The 18,777-nt window shown below is 43.2% G+C and overlaps 1 protein-coding gene across 2 annotated transcripts in view; it reads left to right on the forward strand.

Moving 5' to 3' along the window:
* xrcc5 (X-ray repair complementing defective repair in Chinese hamster cells 5) overlaps positions 1-18,777 on the forward strand; it is a 344,097-nt gene that overhangs the window by 304,068 nt on the left and 21,252 nt on the right. For both annotated transcript variants that reach the window (XM_060827769.1, XM_060827770.1), the window contains 3 exons: positions 4,324-4,420; positions 9,227-9,294; positions 11,619-11,690. In XM_060827769.1, coding sequence (XP_060683752.1) covers positions 4,324-4,420; positions 9,227-9,294; positions 11,619-11,690 — 237 coding nt within the window. The remainder of the gene's footprint in view (positions 1-4,323; positions 4,421-9,226; positions 9,295-11,618; positions 11,691-18,777) is intronic.

Raw genomic sequence — 18,777 nt, forward strand, 5'->3', positions numbered from 1 at the left:
CTTCCCCTACTCACCTCCATCCAAGGCCCCAAAGGATCCTTCCACATCTGACAGAAATTTATCTGTATCTCCACTAATGTCAATTACTGTATCCGTTGCACACGATGTGGTCCCCCCTACATCGGGGATACAGGACACCAACTTGAGGATCATTTCAGAGAGCGTCTCTGGGACACCCGCACCAATCAACCCCACCACCCCGTGGCTGTACACTTCAACTCCCCCTCCCACTCCACCAAGGATATGCAAGTCCTTGTTCTCCTCCATCGCCAAACCCTAACCACCCGATGCTTGGAGGAAGAATGCCTCATCTTCTGTCTTGGCACCCTGCAACCACAAAGGATTAATGTGGATTTCACCAGTTTCCTCATTTCCCCTACCCCACCTATCCCAGTCCCAAACCTCCAACTCGGCACCGCCCCTCTTGACCTATCCATCGTTTTTCCCATCTAACAGCTGCACCCTCCTCTCCAACCCATCATCTTCCTACCCAACTTCATCTACCTGTTGCATTCTCAGCTGCCATCCCCCAAACTCCATTCCCCCTCCCATTTATCTGTCAGCCCCCGGCCATAAACCTCATTCATGGTGATGGGCTTATGCCCGAAATGTCGATTCTCTTTCTCCTCGAATGCTGCATCACCTACTCTGCATGCTATGAAGTTTTTATCATCTTTTATCATCTTTAACGCTTGTTGCATTTACATAGAACGTAGAACAATACAGCGCAGAACAGGCCATTCGGCCCTCGATGTTGCGCTGACCTGTGAACTAATCTAAGCCCATCACCCTCCACTATCCCATCATTATCCAGATGCTTATCTAAGGACTGTTTAAATGCCCCTAATGTGGCTGAGTTAACTACTTCCATGCCCTTACCACTCTGAGTAAAGGACCCTCTAACATCTGTCTCAAATCTGTCACCCCTCAATTTGCAGCTATGGCCCCTCTACAAGCAGATGTCATCATCCTAGGAAAAAGATTCATCTTGTATGTCTCTACTAAATCGCCTCTTAGCCTTTTTCTCTCCAATGAGAACAGAACCAGGTCCCTCAGCCTTTCCTCATTAGACCTTCCCTCCAGAGCAGGCAACATCCTGGTAAATCTCCTGCAATCTTTCCAATGCTTCCACATCCTTCCTGTAATGGGTTGACCAGAACTGTACACAATACTCATGTTTTGTACAGTGCAGCATGACATCACGGCTCCGGAACTCAATCCCTCTACCAATAAAACCTAACACACTTCATGCCTTCTTAACAGCACTATCAACCTGGTGGCAACTTTCAGGGATCTATGTACATAGAACATAGAACATATAGAACATAGAACAATACAGCACAGAACAGGCCCTTCGGCCCACGATGTTGTGCCGAACATCTATCCTAGATTAAGCACCCATCCATGTACCTATCCAATTGCCGCTTAAAGGTCGTCAATGATTCTGACTCTACCACTGCCATGGGCAGCGCATTCCATGCCCCCACCACTCTCTGGGTAAAGAACCCACCCCTGACATCTCCCCTATACCTTCCACCCTTCACCTTAAATTTATGTCCCCTTGTAATACTCTGTTGTACCCGGTGAAAAAGTTTCTGACTGTCTACTTTATCTATTCCTCTGATCATCTTATAAACCTCTATCAAGTCACCCCTCATCCTTCGCCGTTCCAACAAGAAAAGGCCGAGAACTCTCAACCTGTCCTCGTACGACCTATTCTCCATTCCAGGCAACATCCTGGTAAATCTTCTCTGCACCCTCTCCAAAGCTTCCACATCTTTCCTTAAAGTGAGGCGACCAGAACTGTACACAGTACTCCAAATGTGGCCTAACCAAAGTCCTGTACAGCTGCAACATCACTTCACGACTCTTGAATTCAATCCCTCTGCTAATGAACGCTAATACACCATAGGCCTTCTTACAAGCTCTATCCACCTGAGTGGACACCAAGATCCCTCTGCACATCTACACTACCAAGAATCTTTCCATTGACCCAGTATTCTGCCTTCCTTTAATCTTCCCAAAGTGAATCACCTCACATTTAGCTGCATTGAACTCCATTTGCCACCTCTCAACCCAGTTCTGCAGTTTATTCAAGTCTCCCTGCAACCTGCAACATTCTTCCACACTGTCCACCACTCCACTGACTTTAGTATCATGTGCAAACTTACTAATCCATCCCCATATGCCTGTGTCCAGGTCGGTTTATAAAAATGACAAACAGCAGTGGTCCCAAAACAGATCCTTGTGGCACGCCATTAGTAACTGGACTCTGGGCTGAATAGTTTTCATCAACCACCACTCTTTCTTACAGAAAGCCAGTTTCTAATCCAAGCTGCTAAATCACCTTCAATCCCATACCTCTGCATTTTCAGCAGTCGCCTACCATGTGCAACCTTATCAAAGGTTTTGCTGAAGTCCATGTACACCACGTCAACTGCCCTACCCTCATCCACATGCTTGGTCACCTTCTCAAAAAACTCAGTGAAGTTTGTGAGACACGATCTGCCATTGACGAATCCACGTTGACAATTCCAATTAAATTGTTGCTTGCTAGATGATTATAAATCCTATCTCTTGAAAATCCTTTCCAAGCCTTTTCCATACAAAAGCCCTAAGGCTTACTGGTCTATAATTACCTGGGTCATATCTACTGCCCTTCTTGAACAAGGGCACAACATTTGCAATTGGCCAGTCCTCAGGTACTAAACCAGTAGACAGTGACAACCCAAAGATCAAAGCCAAACACTTGACAACATCCTTCCTAGCTTCCCAGAGAATTCTCGGAAAAATTCCATCCGGCCTAGGAGACTTGTCTACTTTCACACCTTACATGCTTACCTTCAGCAATTGGTGTATAAGGACACCCAGGTCTAGTTGGACATTCCTGTTTATAAGTTGATAACCATTCAGATAATTATCTGCCTTCTGTGTTTGCTACCAAGGTGGATAACCTCTTATTAATCCACATTATGCTACATTGGCCATGTGTTTGCCCACTCACTCAGCCTGTGCAAATCACATTGAAGCATATCTATATTCCCCCACAGCTCACTCTCTTACTCAGCTTTTGCAAATTTGGAGGTATTAACTTTGGCTCCCTCATCCAAATCAATTTCCCCAACATCATTTCCCTACTAATGCTGCTGTAGATCAGTTCCTCCTTCTCATTAAACCCTATGTTATCCTGCATTTCTGGTAGTTTTTATTTCTTCCTTTGTATACACTGAACCAAAGTGTGTATTTAGTTGCTGAAAATGTGTTGCTGGAAAAGCGCAGCAGGTCAGGCAGCATCCAAGGCGCAGGAGAATCGACGTTTCGGGCGTGAGCCCTTCTTCAGGATTTAGTTGGTCTGCATTTCTTTCTTCCCCATCATAAATTCCCCATTTCTGATTGCAAGGAATTGTTTTCATCAACCCCTTCCTGTTCACACAGAATTTCTATGCAAATTCTTTCAATCAGTTTTTTGTTCCTCACAAGCTTACTCTTGTACTCTATTTTCCCTTTCTTCATTAATTCCTTTGTTCTCCTTTGCAGAATTTGAACTGCTCCCACTTATCAGGTCTGTTATTTTTTCTGACCAATTTATATGCCTATTCCTTGGATTGAATACCATCTCTAACTTCATTTGTAAGCCATGGTTTGACAACCTTTCCTGTTGTACTTTTGTGCCAGATGAACAATTGCTGTGGTTCACCAATGCACTCTGAAAGTTTACCAATGCCTTTCCACCATTATTCCTGAACAACTCCAATCTGTCATAGCCAACACATGCCTCAAGGCAATATGGTTTCCTTTGTTTAGATTCAGAAGAATAACCATCCACATCTGTGGGCGGCATAGTGGCTAGCACTGCTGCTTCACAGCGCCAGAGATCTGGGTTCAATTCCCAGCTCAGGCGACTGACTGTGTGAAGTTTGCACATTCTCCCCATGCCTGCGTGGATTTCCTCCAGGTGCTCTGGTTTCCTCCCACAGTCCAAAAATGTGCAGGTTAGGTGAATTGGCCATGCTAAATCCCCCGTAGTGTTAGGTGAAGGGGTAAATGTAGGGGAATGGGTGCTTTGGCAGGTCAGTGTGGACTTGTTGGGCCAGAAGGGTCTTTTTCCACATAAGTAATCTAATCACATTATTCTCCATTTTGATAAGAAATTCCATCATATTATGCTCGCTCATCCCTAAGGGGCCTCACAGGTGCCAATTGGAATGCAAGCTGTTGCTTTCTCATTACACACTATCTACTCTAGGATGGCCCGTTCACTCATTGGTAACTTGGAAACTGCATTTCTAAACTAAAAGCTGTTCCTTGTTCATTTATTTCCAGGCTGGAGAATCCAAATTCTTCAACATGTTACTGAAAACCCTTAAAGCTAATGTGGAGGCAAAGGGACTACAAGACTTCTGGGAATTGATTGTGCAAGGTGGGAAGCAATCCTTTATTCCATTTGTTTGCCAATTGTATAAGATACAGACAAAATCATAATTATTATCAATGCAGAACTTGAAACATAGTAAAATGACCCAAGACACAGGAGGCCACTTGTTCTGTTTTGTACTAAATAGTTCAGCTTTCAGCACACTTCCCTCCATTCCGTCATCAGAAAATGCTGGAAATGTCAGACAGCATCTGCCTGATTGGCTGAGTTATACAGGTAAAAAATGAGGTCTGCAGATGCTGGAGATCACAGCTGCAAATGTGTTGCTGGTCAAAGCACAGCAGGTTAGGCAGCATCTCAGGAATAGAGAATTCGACGTTTCGAGCATAAGCCCTTCATCAGGAATAAGTATGGCTCGTTGGTCTAGGCGTATGATTCTCGCTTAGCGTCCCTGAGTGTGATGAGTTATACAGGGCCTTGCAAATCACATGGCTGGTTAAAATGTTAGGGGAGTCAGCCCACCGAATAGGTCCTGCCTTAGAGAATTGCAATCCAATCAGATTGCCAGCAACTCTAGTCACAGCTGGTAGTACAAGCAGTTGACACATCACATTTGAGGTACCAAGATAAATTGATGGTCAATCCATTCTGTGAAGATGTAGGGGTACAGGTTCAAGAGGCCATTGAATAGCTTTAGCAGGGGAATTACCTTAGGGATTTTAGGAAAGATGTGGAAGCTTTGGAGAGGGTGCAGAGGAGATTTACCAGGATGTTGCCTGGAATGCAGAATAGGTCGTACAAGGATAGGTTGAGAGTGCTAGTCCTTTTCTCATTGGAACGGCGAAGGATGAGGGATGACTTGATAGATGTTTATAAGATGATCAGGGGAATAGATAGAGTAGACAGTCAGAGACTTTTTCCCCAGGTACAACAGAGTGTTACAAGGGGACATAAATTTAAGGTGAAGGGTGGAAGGTATGGGGGGGATGTCAGGGGTAGGTTCTTTACCCAGAGAGTGGTGGGGACATGGAATGCGCTGCCTGTGGGAGTGGCAGAGTCAGAATCATTGGTGACCTTTAAGCGGCAATTGGATAGGTACATGGATAGATGCTTAAGCTAGGACAAATGTTCCGCGCAACATCGTGGGCCGAAGGGCCTGTTCTGTGCTGTATTGTTCTATGTTCTATGTTCTGTGTTCTATGCTAACATTTGCTTCTGCTAGACAAAGAGACTGCAAATAAGATAACTAGACCCAAAGGTGGACAATGCCTGTGCTGCTCCTTGTAAATTTTCACACTGATACATAACAGAAAAGCATTTGCTGGATTTTATGTGCCACTTCACATTCAAACTCACTGATAGAGGAGCTAGAAATTTAGTTTAATATTTCAAATTGATGACCTTTTATTAACTTCTTTGCACCATTTTGAATTTGGATTCATCTGATTTGAGGAATGTCCAGCAGAATGTTTATTTATAGGAGTTCAACATTGGTCACTAATCACATTGTTATCAACCAATAGATGACCACTTTAGAAGCTTCACTAGTAAATATCATTGTCATTTAAAATCATTTCAATATTGACTATTGAATGACAGGTGGATGCATTGGCTTTGAGTTGTTAAATGATAGTTGTATGTAATTCTTATACCATACATATTAATTGTGTAAAGTAGTTCTTAGTCATTGAATTAAGTATATTGGATAAAATCAGTCTGTGCATAAATGCACTTGTTACGCTAATTTTAATTAATTATGTCAGTCAACCTTAAACCCATACCTATTCTTGCATGTGTGAGGGTTGGTAGATTAGTGTGTCCGGCAATAATAAGCTCTATCAGTAGCTCCCTTACTCAAGGTGCATCATAGGAATGCGACTTGAAATAATTTAACACCAAGTCTTATAAGGATATAGTCAGACAAATGACTGAAAAGTTCGGAAGAAGATGTAGACTTAAGGAGGAAAGAGGTTAGCTAGTTGAAGAAATTTAGAAAGAGTTCGAGAGTTTAGTCCTAGGTCTGGGCAACAAAGGTAGGAAATGAACTGAAAGTCATAATTTGAGGAGCACAGAGACTTTGTTGGACTGGAAGAGGATCATAGAATCCCGACAATGTGGAAACAAATCATTTGGCCCATCAAGTCCACAAGGACTCTCCAGAGAGCATCCCAACCAGGCTCAACCCCCCCCCGCCACCTCTCCCTGTCTCTGTAACTCTGCATTTTACATGGCTAATCCACCTAAATTGCACATCTTTGGACTGTGGAAGGGAACTGGAGCACTGAGAGGAAACCCACGACAGCATGGGGAGGATGTAACACAGACTGTCACCCAAGGGTGGAATCAAACCCTGGTCCCCAGTGGTGTGAGACAGCAATGCTAAACATTGAGCCGCTGTGTTGCCCCTAATCATTGGGTCAATCTGCACTGCTCCCTCAGGAAGGTCCAGTCTCTTCTTCCTCAACTGTGGTATCCAGACACATCTTCCAGGGTTGCTCTGCATGCAATTTCGAATTTCTTGGAACTTTTCCAGTGACACTGATCTTGGAAGTCTTTTTTCCACAGATATAACAGACAAACCGCTTAGTGAAAGACCGATGGTGGTGAGGTGCTGGTGAATGAAGTGACTCTGTTAGATCTTGCTGTGATATCTAGTTGGAACTGACATTCTGGAAATATTTCCCTTTAAGTGTGCTGTTAAAAAAATGACAGAAAACAGTTGTTCTCTCAGGGCATAATATTCTGTTCTCCAGTCATGTATGGCGCATGCTGTAGTCGCAGCTCCAGATCAGCCTTCTCTTTCACCGATTGATTAGAAGACTGACCCCTCCCTCACTGTTCTTTACACATTTCTTAAGGAAATAAGGCAAAGAGAGATGGAATACAAAAATTTTAAAATTGAAGTGTTTCCAGTCTGAGAATATAGGTGACTGAGCTGAGAGGTGATCACTGAATTGGACTATTTTTGTGTTCTTTCATAGATGTTGGGAGAAGTTTAAACTTATCTGGTGAGATGTGGGGGGATATGGAATATTAATGAATTAAAGAGTCATCATGCTACAGCACAGCAATCAAGTCAGAGTGAGTTCAGCTGTGTTGAGTGACACGGGTCTTTAATGCTAGCAGAAAGCAATTAGAAGAGCAAAGAGGGGCATGAAAAAGAATTTGCAAACAGAATTAAGGAGAATCTTAAGATTTTTATAAAGGGAATAGATTTACCAGGGAAAGAGTGGGGACCATTTGGGACAAATGGCGCAAATGTGTGTGAAGCTGCAGGATGTTGGGAGGGTGTAAAATGAATACTTTACTTTGGTCTTCAGTCTGGAAAGGGAGAAAGTAAGTATGGAATTCATGAAAAGGGACTGTGAGGAAGTTGCACAATTTGATACAGGAAATGGGGAGGCATTGGAGGTTCTGTCAGGGTTATAAAAAGACAAATCCCCTGGCCCTGGATAAATTGCATCCCATGATACTATGGGAGGTGAGGCAGGAAATTGCAGGGGCCCTGACCCAAATTTTTAATTCATGTCAGGCCACAGTGGAAGTGCCTGAGAACTGGAGGATGGCAAATGTGGTTCCACTTTTGAAGAAGGTGGTAGAGACGAGCCAGGAAATTACAGGTGAGCCTCACAGAAGTGATAGGGAAAGTGTTGGAGAAAATTCAGAAGGAGAAAATGAATATCCACCTGGAAAAGCATGGATAATTAATTAGGGATAGTCAGCATTGCTTTGTCAGAGGGAGGTTATATCTAACAATTTTTTTACAAGTTTTCAAAAATACGATCAAGTGTGTGGGTGAGGGAAGTTCAGTGGGTGTAGTTTATATGGACTTTAGCAAAGCTTTTGACAAGGTACCATATGGGAGACTGAGTAAGAAAGTTAAATGATATGAAATTGAGGTAAACTTGGCAAGATGGATCAGAAACAGCCTTAGGACAATGACACAAAAGGTTACAGTAGAATGCTGCTCAAGAGACGGCAAGCCGATGTCCAGTGGTGCACCACAAATATCAGTACTGCCGTTTACAGTTTGTTATATTCATACAGATAAAAATGCAGGGAAATATTAAGTAAATTTGGAGACGATACCAAGATTGGTAAAGTGGTTATTAGTGATGAAATTGGTTGTAGGTTACAGAAAGATATAGATGGGTTGGTCACATTGACAGAGCAGTGGCAGATATCATTTAAACTAGATAAGAGTGATGTGATGCATTTTGGAAGAAGAAACAAGATGAGGGTGTATTTAATGAACGACAGAAAACTGAGTAGCTCAGAGGAACAGAGAGATCTTGGGTTAATTATTCACAGCTCCCTGAAGTAGTTTTCTTTCCTACTGTTAATTTCATAAAATAATATGGCTCCAAGCTTTTAAGTAGACTAGATTTCAAGCTGCTTCAGTCACATTTATCCTATTTTCTGCAGTTGAGCTATAACTTCCAAAATTAAAATTATGTATGAAAATACATGAACCATGAACTGGACAATCATGCTGTCTCAACGGAAGCGTTTCATGACTTTAAAGATCTCGATTATGTCACCCCTCAACTTTTCTGCAAGCTACCTGATGAAGGAGCAGTGCTCTGAAAGACTGTACTTCCAAATAGACCTGTTGGACTATGACCTGGTATTGTGTGATTTTTAACTTTCTACAAGAAAAAAAGAGACCCAGCCTGTCAATCCTTTCTTGATGTGGATGTCCTGATACTTCTGTTAATATCCTTGCAAATCTTTTCAAACTCTCTCCTGTACCTCCACATCCTTTTATCATATAGTGCATGTAGAAAAATATAGTTCAATCGAGATTCTAATGAATCGGATTTTTGTTTACAACCTGTTTCTAAATTTCAGACTCTATTACTCTTATCACAAAGGATGAAGCTGCAGACAGCACAGTGAATAATGATGAAGCCAAACAGGTAAATGTAATCCCTTACAATTATCTGAGCAAAGAGAATCTTGTAGATATTTAGATATTTACTAATCAACCTGTTCATAGATTTTATTACAAGTTCCTGGAGCAGGTGTGATTTGAATCTGGGTTTTCTGGTCCGAAGGGAGAGTCAAGATCACTGCACCACAAGAGCCACAAAAGAAAGACTTATATCCCAGTCAGTTTCCAGGTGCTGCAAATTTACTATTTAAGAATAGTTGAAGTATTGAAATGACAAAATCATTTCTTATAAAAATGGAAGAGCAGTGGGAAAAGTCTTTCATTCTTTGCAGCTGTAGCTCCCACCCCTAACTCAACCAAAAGACTGGACAAGTTAAAGTACAGACATATAGCTTGGAAATAGGCTGTTTGGTCCAATATGTCTGGGCCAACCCACAAACACAAACTATAGTCATCCCATTTATCTGCGCTTGGTCCATAATTTATAATGGACAAAAGTGAGAAGAGGAGGGTTTTCTTTTGCCAGTGCGCCAAACTATCCCTGCACCCCCTTTTATCTGCTGGTTTAATGGTGAGGTTGGGATTGGAGCAGATTTTCCTACTCCTCGGATGCTGCCTGACCTGCTGAGCTTTTCCAGCACCACTCTGATCTAAACCCATAATCTATAATGCCCTAACATTTTAAGTGCTTGGCCAGAATCTTCTTAAATGTTGTGAGAGTAAATGTGTCCACCACCCTCTCTCATACCATACTCAATATTTCTACAATCCTTTGGATGAAAAACAAATCTTCGGGTAAAAAATGAGGTCTGCAGATGCTGGAGATCACAGCTGAAAATGTGTTGCTGGTTAAAGCACAGCAGGTTAGGCAGCATCCAAGGAATAGGAAATTCGACGTTTCGGGCATAAGCCCTTCATCAGGAATGAGGAGAGTGTGCCAAACAGGCTAAGATAAAAGGTAGGGAGGAGGGACTTGGGGGAGGGGCGATGGAGATGTGATAGTCGTGTTGTTATGTTCTGCCGGTGGAGGAGTCCAAGGACCTGCATGTCCTCGGTGGAGTGGGAGGGAGAGTTAAAGTGTTGAGCCACGGGGTGGTTGGGTTGGTTGGTCCGGGCGTCCCAGAGGTGTTCTCTGAAGCGTTCCGCAAGTAAGCGGCCCGTCTCCCCAATATAGAGGAGGCCACATCGGGTGCAGCGGATGCAATAGATGATGTGTGTGGAGGTACAGGTGAACTTGTGGCGGATATGGAATGATCCCTTGGGGCCTTGGAGGGAAGTGAGGGAGGAGGTGTGGGCGCAAGTTTTACATTTCCTGCGGTTGCAGGGGAAGGTGCCGGGAGTGGAGGTTGGGTAGGTGGGGGGTGTGGACCTGACGAGGGAGTCACGAAGGGAGTGGTCCAACCGACGGCTGGAGGAGGAGCGCCTCATCTTCCGCCTGGGAACCCTCCAACCACAAGGAATGAACTCAGATTTCTCCAGTTTCCTCATTTCCCCTCCCCCCACCTTGTCTCAGTCGGTTCCCTCAACTCAGCACCGCCCTCCTAACCTGCAATCTTCTTCCTGACCTCTCCGCCCCCACCCCACTCCGGCCTATCACCCTCACCTTGACCTCCTTCCACCTATCACATCTCCATCGCCCCTCCCCCAAGTCCCTCCTCCCTACCTTTTATCTTAGCCTGCTTGGCACACTCTCCTCATTCCTGATGAAGGGCTTATGCCCGAAACGTCGAATTTCCTATTCCTTGGATGCTGCCTAACCTGCTGTGCTTTAACCAGCAACACATTTTCAGATGAAAAACAAATCCTCAGACCTCCTCTAAGCCACTTACTCCTTAAACTATTGCCCTCTGGTCATAGGCACATCCACAATGGGGAAGAGATTCTCATGGTCTACCCTGCCTATACTGTGGGCATTGTTCTACCATAAACCATAAGAAATAGGAACAGGAGGTTTCTGAGCCTGCTCCACTTGGAATTCAATCACAGCTGATCTGATATTCCTGACATTCATTTTCCTCCCTTTCCCTATAATGCTAAATTCCCCTACTCTCTCAGCTTTACATCTAGAGTTCTCTGTGGCAAGAATTCCAATTTGGGACTGTTTTATATTACAGCATTTAATGCCCCAGAAATTTGGAATTCGCAGGTGAAATCAATGTTGCTTTTACTTTGTGTGACATTGTGCCAGTAATGTATGGAGCAGCATGCTGCCTATCCATTGGTTAGATATAAGTCCTAAGTTCAAACAAAACAAGCAGTCTAATGATGTCAGTTTTGTTTTCCTACAGCTGCTCCAGATCTGCTTATTAATCCTTTCTATAATTTAAGATATTTATTTCTCATTTGCAGTTCCTAGCAGCTGAGGAGAAACCCATGGAAACATCAGCGGTGCCTGAGGATGACGGAGATGTTGATGATCTGGTTAGTTTTTGGAATAGAGTTGAAAATACAGTGCCCATTGTTACCTCTAATTTTTCTCTTCATGTTTATCAATGCGATCAGAAAGCTGTAAAACAGAGATTTGGAGGTCCTCATACATAAAACCATAAGACATAGGAGTGGAAGTAAGGCCATTCGGCCCATCGAGTCCACTCAGCCATTCAATCATGGCTGATGGGCATTTCAATTCCACTTACCAGCGTTCTCCTCGTAGCCCTTAATTCCTTGAGACAACAAGAATCTATCAATCTCTGCCTTGAAGACATTTAGTGTCCCGGCCTCCACTGCACCCTGTGGCAATCAATTCCACAGGCCCACCACTCTCTGGCTGAAGAAATGTCTCCACATTTCTGTTCTGATTTGAGCCCCTCTAATTCTAAGGCTGTGTCCACGGGTCCTAGTCTCCTCGCCTAATGGAAACAATTTCCTAGCATCCACCCTTTCCAAGCTATGTATTATCTTGTACGTCTCTATTAAGTCTCCCCTTAATCTTTTAAACTCCAATGAATACAATCCCAGGATGCTCAGCCGTTCCTCATATGTTAGACCTACCATTCCAGGGATCATCCGTGTGAATCTCCGCTGGATACGTTCCTGTGCCAGTATGTCCTTCCTGAGGTGTAGGGACCAAAACTGGACACAGTACTCCAAATGGGGCCTAACCAGAGCTTTATAAAGTCTCAGTAGCACATCGCTGCTTTTATATTCTAACCCTCTTGAGATAAGTGACAACATTGCATTCGCTTTCTTAATCATGGACTCAACCTGCATGTTTACCTTTAGAGAATCCTCGACTAGCACTCCCAGATCCCTTTGTTCTTTGGCTTTACGTATTTTCTCACCATTTAGAAAGTAGTCTATGCTTTTATTCTTTTTGCCAAAGTGCAAGACCTCGCGCTTGCTCACGTTAAATTCCATCAGCCATTTCCTGGACCACTCTCCCAAACTGTCTAGATCCTTCTGTAGCCTCCCCACTTCCTCAGTACTACCTGCCTGTCCACCTAACTTTGTATCATCTGCAAACTTCGCTAGAATGCCCCCAGTCCCTTCATCCAAATCATTAATATATAATGCGAATAGCTGTGGCCCCACAACTGAACCCTGCGGGACACCGCTCGTCAGCGGCTGCCATTCCGAAAAAGAACCTTTTATCCCAACTCTCTGCTTTCTGTCAGACAGCCAATCCTCAATCCATCCCAGTAGCTCACCTCGAACACCATGGGCCCTCACCTTGCTCAGCAGCCTCCCATGTGGCACCTTATCAAAGGCCTTTTCGAAGTCAAGATAGACCGCATCCACTGGGTTTCCCTGGTCTAACCTACTTGTCACCTCTTCAAAGAATTCCAACAGATTTGTCAGGCATGACCTCCCCTTACTAAATCCATATTGACTTGTTCTAATCAGACTCTGCTCTTCTAAGAATTTAGAAACCTCATCCTTAATGATGGATTCTAGAATTTTACCAACAACCGAGGTTAGGCTAATTGGCCTATAATTTTCCATCTTATGTCTTGTCTTGTAATACACATTTTGTCTTGTGATACACATGTATCACAAAAAGCTAGAATACAAGTCCAGCAGGAAATAGGGAATGCAAATTAATCGTTCTCCTTTAAATCAAAGGAAATAGAGAATAAAATAGGGAAGTCTTACTCAACTATACAAGGCACTCATTAGACAACAGCTAAAATAAAATCTCAGAATCTTAGAGAACTGAAGAGGTCCTCAACCAATCAGACCTGTAATGCTAGATATACACGAAATCCACACTAATCCCACTTTCCAGCACTTGGCCTAAAGCCATGAAAGTTATGACACTTCATCAATGTACTTCTAACAAGTTGTGAGGATAACTGCTTCAACTATCTTCCCAGATAGTGAATTCCAGACTTCCAACATCCTCTGGGTGAGAAGACTTTTCCTCAAAACCTCTTGAATGCTTCTTCCTTCCACCTTAACATTTTGCTCTCTTGTTATCAATCCTTCAACTAACAGAAACAGCTACTTTCTATCCATTCTATACATGCCCCTCATAATCGAATACACCTCTATCAGGTGCCCCATCAACCATCTCTGTGCCAAAGAAAATAACTGAAGCTTATCTAGCTTCTCTTCATGGTTAAAATGCTCCATCCCAGGTAATATCTTGGTCAATCTCCTCTGCAATTCCTTCAATGCAATCATATCTTTCCTGTAGTGCAGTGACCAGGATTACTCTCAGTAGTCCAGCTGTGACCTAAACAAAGTCCTACACAGCTCCAGCATAACCTCCCTGTTTTTATAATCTATGCCTCGACTGATATTCTTCTTAAGTACCCTAATTATCTGCCTTGCCACTTTCAGGGATCTATGGATAAGCATCCCAAATCCCTCTATTTCTGAGTGTCCTGCTGTCTTGTCATTCACTGAGTACTCCTTTATCCCGTTATTTCTTCCAAAGTGCATCACCTCGCAAGATTAAATTCCATCTGCTACTAATCAGCCCATCTGACCAATCCATTTATATCTCAAAGTTTGTGAGAAGATTTGTAGCTCGGGTGCTCGTTGTTGTGGTCTGTTCACCGAGCTGGGAGTTTTTATATCTTTTTATTTATTATTCATTCATGGGATGTAGACATCACTGTCCAGGCCAGCATTTTATTGTCCATCCCTAATTATACAGAGGGCAGTTAAGAGTCAATGACATTGCTTTGGGTCTGGAGTCAGACCAGGTAAAGATTCATAGATTTATACAGTGCAGAAAAGACCACATTGAGTCTGCACTGATCTATCTATCACCAGAATTGCGCTAATCCCAATTTTCTGCATTTGTCTCATATTCTAGAATATATGAAATTTGAAGCACTCATCCAAATATTTTTTCCAGGTTTCCAGTCTCCACTACCTTCCCAGGCAGTGCATTCTAGATTTCCACTACTCGCTGAGTGAAAACATTTTTTCCAAATCCCCTCTGAATCTCCTGCCCTTTATCCTAAAACCATGCCTTCTTGTGATAGGCTGCTCAACCAAGGGGAACAACGGCTCTCTGTTCACCCTGCCATAAATCTTATTCACCTCAATCATGTCCCCCTCAGTCTTCTCTGCTCTAAAGAAAACAATCTAAGCCTATCCAAGACAATGTTACAATGATGGTGGGGGATTTTAATATGCAGGTAGACAGGAAAAATCAGGTTTTTAGATGATTGGAATGAATTTATGTGATGGCTTTCTGGAGCAGCTTGTGGTGGAGCCCACTGGGAAACAGACAATACTGGATTTAATGTTGTGCAATGAGGCGGATTTGATAAGAGAGCTTAAGGTGAAGGAACCCTGAGGAGAGAGTGATCATAATATAACTGAATTTACTCTGCAATTTGAGAGGGAGGAGATAGAATCAGAGGTAACGATATTATAGCTGAATAAAGACACTAAAGGTGCATGAGAGAGGAGATGGGCAGAATTAACTGGAAAAGGAACTTAGCAGGAAAGACAGTGGAACAGCAATTCAGTAGACACAGCAAAAATTCATCCCGAGGAAAAAGACGCATGGTACATGAAGGATGAGACAACCATGGCTGACTAGGGAAGCCAGAGATAGCATAAAAGCAAAAGAGAAAGCATACAATGTGAAAAAGGGCAATGGGAAATCAGAAGTTTGAGAAGCTTACAAAGACCAACAGAGGGCAACAAAAAAGAAATAAGGAGGTAGAATATTAAATATGAGAGTAAGCTAGCCAGTAATATAAAGGAAGCCTGAAAGAGTTTCTTTAGTGTCAGAGAAATTAGCTCAATAAAGCAGAGACCACACAAGCCAGATCGGGTGAAATTGACAAGCTGTTTATTACAAGCGATATCGCTGGAAGAGAAATTAACAAGGCTGACCCAGAACAGGTAGATAAAGGGTTCTCTTCCTCAAGCTGAGGATGAAGCCAGGTTTTGTAGGAATCTTGTACAATAAGGTTAATTAAAATGAGGAAAGATACAATGTATTTGGAAGTTAAGTAATCCAATTACAATGATGATAATTGAGAAACAAAGAGGAATGTCCTGATTGTTGATACGAAGTAATATCCTGACTGTATCAATGAGTTCTTGATGGGATCAGGAGATTGCAGCTTTCTTTGCAGGTAGGTGAGAATGTCCCTTTTGAAACAGTAAGGTGCTTCCATTGTTCCTGTCTTGGGAGTGAGGTCTTTTGGTACCTCTCTCTCTGACCTATCCTTTGTGTGATTTCAGTATGTTGTGTTATCAGACTGTCCTTGGGGCTTTGGGACAGCTGTGTTGACCGGGTCCATGAAGCTGAACAGGCTGGGGCTGTTTTCCCTGGAGCATCGGAGGCTGAGGGGTGACCTTATAAAGGTTTACAAAATTATGAGGGGTATGGATAGGGTAAATGGGCAAAGTCTTTTCCCTGGGGTCGGGGAGTCCAGAACTAGAGGGCATAGGTTTAGGGTGAGAGGGGAAAGATATAAAAGAGACCTAAGGAACAACTTTTTCACACGAGTATGGAATGAACTGTCAGAGGAAGTGGTGGAGGCTGGTACAATTGCAACATTTAAGAGGCATTCGGATGGGTATATGAATAGGAAGGTTTTGGAGGGATATGGGCTGGGTGCTGGCAGGTGGGGCTAGATTGGGTTGGGATATCTGGTCGGCATGGACGAGTTGGACCGAAGGGTCTGTTTCCATGCTATACATCTCTATGACTCCATAAGTGTATTCCCTTGTCTGCAAGTGACTGTGGTTCTCTCTGGTTTCACTTATCAGCCTGTTTAGTCAATGCTGAGGCATTCTGGGTGTTTGTGGTATAGTTTGGCCAAGTTTGATTTCCTATGTTCTGCATATTGTGGATAGACAGGGTGGCAGATCTTTCCTCACATTTAGATATATAAAGGACAAAAGAGAGGCAAAAATGGACATTGGACCACTCGAAAATAACGCTGGCCAGGGTAGTGGGGAACAAGGAAATATCTGAGGAATTCAATAATTACTTCACATCAATCTTCATGGTGGAAGACACAAGTAATATCCCAAAAATTCAAGAGTCAGGGTCAGACTGAGTATGGTGGCCATCACCAAGGAGAAGGTGCTCGACAAACCAAATGGCCTGAAAGTAGATAAATCACCTGGACCAGATGGACTAAAACCCAGACTTCTAAAGGAAATAGCTGAAGAGATAGTGGAGGCATTAGTGGTGATCTGTCAGAAATCACTAGAGTCAAGGAGGGTCCCGGAGGACTGGAAAATCAATAACATGACACCCCTGTTTATAAAGGGAGTAAGGCAACAAACAAAAAATTACAGGCCGATTAGCCTTAACACGGTCATGAGTAAGATCTTGGAGTCCATTGTGAAGGATGGGATTTCTAAATACTTGCAAGTGTGTGGTAGAATAGAGCAAAGTCAGCATGGTTTCATCAAGGGGAAGTCATGCCCGACAAATCTGCTAGAATTCTTTGAGCAGGTTAGACCAAGGAGAGCCAATGGATATTATTTACCTGGACTTCAAGAAGGCCTTTGACAGGTACCGCACAGGAGGCTGCTGAGTAAGATAAGGGCCATGGTTTTAGAGGTGAGGTGCTGGTATGGATAGAAGCTTGGCAGTCTAGCAAAACGCAGAGAGTGGGGATAAAAGGGTCTTTCTCAGGATGGCAACTGGTAACAAATGGTATTCAGCAAGGCTTAGTGTTGGGGCCACCACTTTTCACTTTATACATTAACGATCTAGATGAAGGAACTGAGAGCATTCTGGCTACGTTTGCAAACATTACAAAGATCAACAGAGGGACAAGTAGTATTGAGGCAGCGAGGAGTGTGCAGAAGGATTTGGTGAAAGTGAGGACTGCAGATGCTGGAGATTAGAGTCAGGATTTGGACAGGTTAGAAGAGTGGGCAACGAAATGGCAGATAGACTATAGTGTAGGAAAGTGTGAAGTCATGCACTTTAGTAAGAACAATAGAAGCGTGGGCTACTTTTTAAATGAGGAGAAAATTCAGAAGTCTGAAGTGCAAAGGATCTTGGGAGTTCTAGTCCAGGATTCTCTCAAGGTAAACTTGCAGGTTGAGTCAGTAGTTAGGAAGGTAAATATAATGTTGGCATTTATTTTGAGAGGACTTGAATATAAGAGCAGGGGTGTATAAGTCTCTGGTCAGACCACATTTGGAGTATTGTGTGCAGTTTTGGGACCCGCATCTCAGGATGGATGTACAGGCCTTGGAGCTTGTTCAGAGGATGTTCACAAGAATGGTTCCAGGAGTGAAAAGCTAAATGTATGAGTAATGTTTGTGGACTCTGGGTGTATACTTAATGGAGTTTAGAAGGATGAGGGAAGATCTAACTGAAAAACGCAGAATACTGAATGGCTTGGACAGAGTAGATGTTGGAAAGATGTTTCCATTGGTAGGAGAGTCGAGCACCTGAGGGCACAGCCTTAGAATACAGGGAAGACATTTTAGAATGGAGATCAGGAGGAATTTCTTCAGCCAGAGAGTAGTGAATCTATGGAATTCATTGCCACAGGAGGCTTTGGAGGCCAGGTCATTGAGTATATTTAAGACAGAGATAGGTAGGTTCTTTGTCAAGGGGATCAAGGTTTACAGGGAGAAAGTGGGAGAATGGGTTGAGAAACTTATCAGCCATGATTGAATGGCAGAGCAGACTCAGTGGGCTGAGTGGTCTAATTCCAACACGAGCCAAACTAACGTAGTTTACAAAATACCATGCAAGGACTGCACAAAACACTATATAGGACAAACAGGAAGACCGCTAACAATCCGCATCCATGAACATCAGCTAGCCACAAAACGACACGACCAGCTATCCCTAGTAGCCATACACTCAGACAACCAGGAACATGAATTTGACTGGGAAAACACTACCATCACAGGACAAGCCAGACAGAGAACAGCCAGGGAATTCCTAGAGGCATGGCATTCATCCACAAACTCCATTAACAGACACATGGACCTGGACCCCATATACAAACCACTACAGCTGAAACTGACACCCGGAAGCGGCAAGAACATCCATCAACAGACACATCGACCTGGACCCCACATACAAACTACTACTGCTGAAACTGACACCCGG

The sequence above is a fragment of the Hemiscyllium ocellatum genome, chromosome 7 (genome assembly GCF_020745735.1).
Source record: "Hemiscyllium ocellatum isolate sHemOce1 chromosome 7, sHemOce1.pat.X.cur, whole genome shotgun sequence".
NCBI classification, from domain to species: Eukaryota; Metazoa; Chordata; class Chondrichthyes; order Orectolobiformes; family Hemiscylliidae; genus Hemiscyllium; species Hemiscyllium ocellatum.